This window comes from Silene latifolia, chromosome 9, assembly GCF_048544455.1.
Source record: "Silene latifolia isolate original U9 population chromosome 9, ASM4854445v1, whole genome shotgun sequence".
NCBI lineage: Eukaryota > Viridiplantae > Streptophyta > Magnoliopsida > Caryophyllales > Caryophyllaceae > Silene > Silene latifolia.
In genome coordinates this window covers 4,196,414-4,203,776 of record NC_133534.1, presented here as the reverse complement: position 1 = coordinate 4,203,776, position 7,363 = coordinate 4,196,414, and the positions used below count along the sequence as shown (strand labels likewise).

Sequence of the window (7,363 nt, the reverse complement as noted above, 5' to 3'; positions counted from 1 at the left end):
ACAACAATACTCCATATATATCTTTGCAAACAATAAATAACAAAGCCACCCTTTCCATATTTACATATTGCTTGTTGTAGCTTTTGTCACACACAAGATTTGGAGAAAAGAGGCCTAAAAGGCTGGCAGCCTGGCATGGCTAAGATATACTTCCTCCATTCAACTCCACTCTACCACTTTCTTTTTTCACGTTTGCCAACGCGTGTTTTACGCGCTAAATATCATTAGCTACGTATTTGCAAAAATTATAAAAGTTAGATATTTTTAATGTACTCGTAAAGACGAATCAAACAAGATCCCACATGAATATATTTCCACTTACGTATCGAGAGAAAATCGAAATTGAATACACAATTGTGAATAGTGTACAAAAGTGAAATAGGTAGAGTGGAGTTGAATGGAGGAAGTAGTTAACCTGCCAACATCAGCCCAAAAGTGTTGCTCTCTTTTTACCCTTTTCTCTTCCTCATGCTTTATTGTTACTGGTCCTCCCAATAGAAAAAAAAAAGTATAATACTGTACTATTATACTTCTATTAACAACACCAGCTAGTCTTGCTATAAACGGATATATCCGTCTATAGCTAAAGACGGGTCAAATAACTTGAAAGTGGTGATATTTTTGACCCCACCGCCCACTTGTTGCTTGTCCTATTAGGAATGTGGTATTGTATTTGGCGCGTCTTTATTTATAGACGAATATGTGCCGTCTATAATGAGATTTTGTGTAACAACAATCATTCTGTAAAACCGTATTACACTGTAAGATCATACATTCATAGGTTATATATAAAAATACTCATTATTTATTACTCTTATCTATCCGGATGAAATGTTATCCATTCAATTTTAAGGTGTGTCCGTTAATAGCTCTCTATTTTTAATTGACGAAATAATATAAATAATAAATTTACTTTTGTTGAGACCAAAAGATAAACTATCAAGCCTCGAATTTTTTTTTCTTAATTTCAACTCATTTTACTTCAATTTTGCTCCATTTAATTCACTTCAACTTAGCCTGTTCAGTTCAACACTTTGTAATTCTCTAAGTTCTATTCAAATTAATTCTTATTAAATGTCAATTCAATTCAATCCAACTTCATTCAGTTTAGTTCAATTAAGCCTAGTTTCATTAAATTCAGTTCACCTCTTTTCAACAAAAAGAACAAGACCTAACCGTAGAAACTACGTAAAACTATAAATAAATGAAGGGTCTGTTTAACCGGTGAAACGATGGTTTCATACCGTAAGACGGATATTAAATACTATACAACTACCACACTATACCTGCTCATAGCTCCTACATTCACTAGTCCACTCTCTCACATCTTCCTTTCTTTATCTCTCTTCCTATATTTGCTTTGCTACAGATCTCCAAGCACCACATTGTCTTTAATTAAAACTAATTAAAATCTCACAAGACACAAGAAATTTAATAACCCTAATTTAATTCTCACATTCAATTTTTTTGGGCTTCTAAATTTTTCTCATTATTCCATCTCTATATTCTCTTAAATTCCCTTCATCCCCATAAATGTGGATGTTTTTTACTTCAATTTTTCACTGTAAATTACTAGAAAACAGTGATTTATAGTGGAATTAAGTTAAAAAAAAGCTCACAATTTACTTAATTAAGCTAATTTTTAGTCTAATTTTTTCAAAGTTTAAAACTTTTTGGTGAAAAAAAATGAGAAAGCATGGATGGCAGCTTCCTTATCATCCACTCCAAGTAACCCACTTTCTAAAATTAAATTTTATTAATTGGGTATTTATTTAATTAGTTAATTAATTAATTTTAATTTAATGTTATTGGAATTTTGGGTGCAGGTTGTTGCAGTAGCAGTGTTTCTAGCATTGGGGTTTGCATTTTATGTTTTCTTTGCTCCATTTGTTGGAAAAAAGAAGCTTTTTCAGTACATAATCATGGGAGTTTACACTCCTCTTGTAAGTCCCAACACTAATTATCAAATGTTTATAATTTAGGTTTATGTTTTGGGAGCCGGAAAATTTCAGCAGGGACGAACCAGTAATGTTATAAGATAAACTCGATAATAATTGAGATCCATTACTGTTTATTTAGGGATTATAAAAAAGTTGAGATCTGGGTGGTTTGTGGATTTTGTTTTTGTTGTTTAATTCTTGTGGTTTTAATGATTTGTGATTTAAATGGGCCACATTCCTTTTCTGGGTTTGTGTTTGAAATTTTTCCTTGATTGTTCTTTTTGTCACCACACATTTTGAAAGTATACTTTTTTTTTTCTTCTTGATAAGGGGAAGTGTGTGTTTTTATTTGTTTTCTAGCTTAATTTCATCCAAAATGTGCCATGTTAAGGCATTTGAATTATACTCGGTCCGTTCTAATCATTTGTTTGCGCTTGATTAAAATACCCCTTGAGAAGAATTATTATTAAGGGAAACAAATGATTGGGACGGAGCGAGTACAGTTTAAAGTGTTATTTGCTGACTGATTTGGTTTGGTTCCCTGGTTTTTATGAAATAGCTGATAAGATTGGTAAGTGGTAATTGATGGCATTTGTCGAACTTTCAGACTGGTTAGTTAAGAAGCTAGCTTTGATTTAACAAAATGTTAAGAGGTACATTGTTAATCATATGAGTTATAACTGTTGTAAGCTCAAGCAGCTAAGGATTAGTTGATGATGGATGGGTTATATAACATTGATACGAGTAGTCTTTATCTTTGGCAAATTCGGTTGGGACACCAATCCACATTGGCAGTTGTGAAACTAGAAATTCAAGAATGTAGGGTCCTTTGTAGACTCATTGTCGCACGTTTCTTTTCAAGTATGGCAGTCGAGAAACTATGTTACTTCGACACTTCATATGAGCTCACGTACCCGTGTCTGACACTCGATCCTTGGACATTGGTATGACACTCGGACACTTCATTTTAGACCAAAAACTTGACAATTTTTCATAAAATAGCAGTGTCCGACACCTGAATACGCACCCGTGTCCGATCTTTCAAGCCGAGTCGGAGTAACATAGTCGAGAAATATGAGGTCTCAAGACCTTCAGTAACCCCCATGTTCATATGCCACTGCACATTGGTAACTTTGATTAGTTTGATCTTGTAATTTTATTGCTCATTTTAGCATCAGAATCTCACCATTATCTATTGTTAACGGTTTGAAACTGCTGTTACTTGTGCGATGATCTCCCTTGTTCGTGTTGCAAGTCATTAAGAGATCATGAATTAGGCTACTTAGACTAGTACCTTTTTCTTTCCTCAGATAGTAGGTGCCTTTGGCCTGTATATCTGGTGTGCAGCAGCTGATCCAGCCGACCCAGGAGTTTTCAAGTCAAAGAAGTACCTTAAAACATCAGGTAAAAGAGGACATGCAAAAGCAAAGGACCCCAAGCAAGGTGGAAAAACCATTTCATCAAAGCTAAATGTGAATTCTGGTGGAAAAGGTACTAAATCACTTGATGGAGATTGTAAGAGCACGGATGTTTACACAGAAGATTTTGATGCCGATCATGAGCATGAAAGAAGTTCAGCCGGTTGTTCATCATGGTTCTGGAGAATATTGTGCTTTCCTTGTACTTTCCTCTGTAATTGCATCAGCCCATCTGACGAATCTTCCGAGAAACAAACGAGTGAAGATGGGATGTTTTATTGTAGTTTATGTGAAGTAGAGGTATGGAGCAAAAGACAGTATTCTTTGGTTTTGATTTATGATGGAATAGTGCAAAATGACTCATTGAACATATTGCGTTTTTTTTTTCTATTTTGAAGTAGCCGCCATATAATGTACTTTTCTATGCAATTTTTTTGGGTTATCTGGAAAAAATCTGTCTCTAACACAGGGTAAGGTTGCGTACATCCTTAACCCCGCCCCCCATCCCAAAATTTGCGGGAACTCTTGAGGCACTAGGTCGAAGTTGTTATGTGAAGTCGTGGTGTTCACGTGTACCTATAAGGCTATTATCATCATATATTTTCAAGTTTTGTTTTATACTATTAAATCAGCAAATTTGTCTCTGATGTAGGTTTTCAAGTACAGCAAGCATTGTAGAGTTTGTGACAAATGTGTTAATCATTTTGATCACCACTGCCGGGTATTTGAGACTACTTTTGTCTTCTAAAACTTAGGTATTTCTTCTTGATTTTATTATTGACTGTTCTTCTGTGCTACCATTGGTTTGCAGTGGCTTAATAATTGTATTGGCAGAAGAAACTACAGGCAGTTTTTCACCCTCATGGTTGCATCGATTCTTCTGGTGAGTATCTTGCATATACGATACATTAGCAACTCTGACTAGTTAACTGGGTCTTAAGACGCTTAACCTTGTTGGCTCTTGTATTTATTTTTGGTCCTTGCCTCTTTCGCTCGTTGTGACTGTGTTGGCTTGCATTGTTAGAAAAAAATATTTGTGTTTTTCTTGATGTTTCCTTGGAGTAAAAAGTTTCAAGCATTTTTATATCAAATTCACGTATGACATGTTCGGCTTTTGCTTGTAGCTAATTCTTCAATGGTCAACCGGGATCTTTGTCTTGGTTTGTTCTTTTGTTGAGAGGAAGAGATTCAATGTGGAGATTATTGCAAAGCTTGGCAGCAGTTTCTCTATGGTTCCCTTTGTCATTGTAGTGGTTAGTGCCTGTCATTATCTCTTTATGCGTGTCAATTTCATAAACATCCTCATAATTCTCCCGTCAAACCTGCTACTGATCTTTAGCGGGATTATTTGGTGTTGGTCGTTCACTCATTTTAACACTACCTCATTTCTTGAATTATTCTACGGTTTTGCAGGCTGTTTGTACTCTTTTGGCTATGATAGCTACTCTGCCATTGGCTCAGCTTTTCTTCTTCCATATCCTCCTTATAAAGAAGGTGACCGACAGTCTCTTAACTCGAATCTTTGACGTCTCTTACAATTACATTAGCTTTTATGCGATACTTGCCCTTATGATGTGTAAATCATTACGGTTTCGATAGATTGAATATATATTTATTTTCCTTGGAAATGTGGTTTCCAGGGACTTAGCACATATGACTATATTGTGGCTTTGAGAGAGCAGGAGCAACAAGAGGTCGGTGGTGGACAGAGTCCCCAAATGTCCCAAGTTAGCTCTCTTACCGGGATGAGCAGTGCTAGTTCTTTTAACACTTTCCGACGGGGTGCTTGGTGTACTCCGCCGAGGTTGTTTCTTGAAGATCAGGTAAACCTCCTTCATCCGTTTGCTTACGTATGTTGTTGGTAAGTTTTGAGAGCGATGTTGCAAGTAGACTTTAGTAAAATTGACTCAACCTGAATAAAGCGTCTTAAACCTTGAGAACTACTGAGCCTCAATTGACCTGATTCGAAAAAAATCTCAAATGACTAATTATTATAAAAATAAAAACTTAACCGACTGATTATAATATGAGAACTGGCGAGTCTTGGTTAGATAATTGATCATTGAATGCTCGGGCATGAACATGAACGTAACCTTGTAAATGTAGTAATCGACTGACCGCTACTTTCTGAAATTGCCTGCTTTGTTTCCAGTTTGACGTAGTCCCTCCAGAAACAGGTTCCGTAAGTTCTTATGGCAAAAAAACTTCTGTTGAGGAACCAATCAAGAAGAAAAATCCGGCAGTAAAGATCAGCCCGTGGACTTTAGCCCGCTTAAATCCCGAAGAGGTTTCAAAGGCAGCTGCCGAGGCAAGAAAGAAATCTAAGATCCTGCAACCGGTTATAAGGCGAGGGGGCCTACCACCGAACGTAGATAGGAACAACAGTTTTGGAAGCAGTGGGGGACGAATGGGTCCAAGGATCGACCACAGTAGAAGACGGCCGAGTAAACGGGTTAGGCTACCTACAGATCTGGCCCTTGAGCAGCTGGTGAAAATTCCGAATGCATCCAGTAGCTTGGCACCCCTTCAACTAGAAGCAAGGAGTGCTTTCAGGACTAGCATGGCCATGTCGAGTGTAGGTAACATGGTGGAGTCGTCACCTGAAAGCAGCTTGGAATCTCCCGATGGTCATCCATTCCGCCTTTCATCTTCTGGAGCCGAGGAATCTAACCGGCTTACTAGCATGTCTATTTCAGCAGGAGCTGCATTGCCTGAGATCCCTCTCTCAAGATCAACCAGTGACGGATATGAAGCTTCTGGTGGAGAAGACAGTGATCAGATCCCTTCTAGACCTGCGGATAGGCCCGTGAATTGGAGTAATCTGCTTTTCGGGTCAAACCCTGATGAAACCAGATTTCGCAGTATCAAGTCATCATCGACATTTAGCCAAGGAAGCAGCCTAAGAAAGTTTTGAGTCAAATTGTTGATTCGGGTCAACTGCTGTGGCCTCGACGAGAAAGTTGGTTGAAAATTGAAGATGAAGGAGTAAGATTATGGGCTTCCACAGCATACTCATTGACCTACCTGTGTAGTTTTTTGTTAGGACTGTAGAATTATTTTTTCTCCTGTCAACTTATTAGACTGATTTGTGTAGTAACTTGAATATGTAAAAATACTTTGAATTTGTTAATTGCAAATCTTTGACTGCCTCCTATCCCGCTAATTATATTTATTAGTCTTTTGTAAGGCGGTTTTACACAAATAACGTGAGACGGATCTAACCACCACGGAATCAAGCTAACCAACCTGTTTTACGATTGACTTGTGTTGGTTTCTTTACTTTTTTTTTGGTTGAAGAAACAGTAAGTAAAAATATTTCTACTATACTATACATGAACTCTTTAATTAAAAGAGTTTAGTTATAAGAAATGGTAATTTGTCGTAGTTCATCTGTTCCAGTCATTTATATACCTTTTTTTTTTTAATTTTTTTTTTATATTCGGAAGTATATTGTAATATTTGTTAATTGTTTTTTTAAAGGCATTTTAATCTAAAAAGTTTCGAAAGTATGATATAAAAAAAATTGTCTCGACTAACTTTGGATGTATGAAGTTAAAAAAAAAAAAAATTATTTGATTTGATATAAATCTCACCAGATTTATGCCTTTAGTGAATATAATAATATAATAACATTTATTTCTAAAATAAAGATTAAAGTTCACAAAGTAATCCGAGTAAAATTCAATAATTTATTCGGATCAAAATTTTATTCCTTCAAACTAATACGAAATATTATTAATATAACTCCTCAACAAACTAAAAGCGAGTTTAAAAAACCATACTGTAGCACGAGATCTATAGATCTATATATACTAGTAAGTAGTAACGTAATAAGAGCAATATATGCTAATTGACAGATATCCTATATAATCTTATTAATCAAACATGGTAGACTAATTTGGTACCGTCTGATTAGCAGCAAATCCAATACCGAAACCGAGCAAAATACGTCCGAGTATACGCATGCTAACATTCACAGCTAAGGTATCAATGAGAGCTCCAGCA

The 7,363-nt window shown here is 36.1% G+C and overlaps 1 protein-coding gene across 1 annotated transcript; it reads left to right on the top strand.

The window, feature by feature from the left end:
- The first annotated feature begins 1,270 nt into the window (after window positions 1-1,270).
- On the top strand, window positions 1,271-6,510 carry LOC141598768 (putative protein S-acyltransferase 22). The gene is made up of 9 exons (XM_074418529.1): window positions 1,271-1,728; window positions 1,827-1,943; window positions 3,251-3,658; window positions 4,011-4,079; window positions 4,170-4,241; window positions 4,483-4,611; window positions 4,772-4,852; window positions 4,999-5,181; window positions 5,511-6,510. Exons 1-9 carry the CDS (start codon window positions 1,687-1,689, stop codon window positions 6,270-6,272), a joined length of 1,863 nt encoding a protein of 620 aa, XP_074274630.1. The 5' UTR covers window positions 1,271-1,686; the 3' UTR covers window positions 6,273-6,510.
- The last annotated feature ends 853 nt before the right edge of the window (window positions 6,511-7,363 follow it).

Excerpts from the sequence above, each read along its gene's own strand:
- LOC141598768 (XM_074418529.1), top strand. The coding sequence starts at position 1,687 with ATGAGAAAGCATGGATGGCAGCTTCCTTATCATCCACTCCAA. Across the intron at positions 4,080-4,169 it reads ATTTTGATCACCACTGCCGG|TGGCTTAATAATTGTATTGG; the intron begins GTATTTGAGACT and ends ATTGGTTTGCAG. Across the intron at positions 4,853-4,998 it reads ATATCCTCCTTATAAAGAAG|GGACTTAGCACATATGACTA; the intron begins GTGACCGACAGT and ends TGTGGTTTCCAG.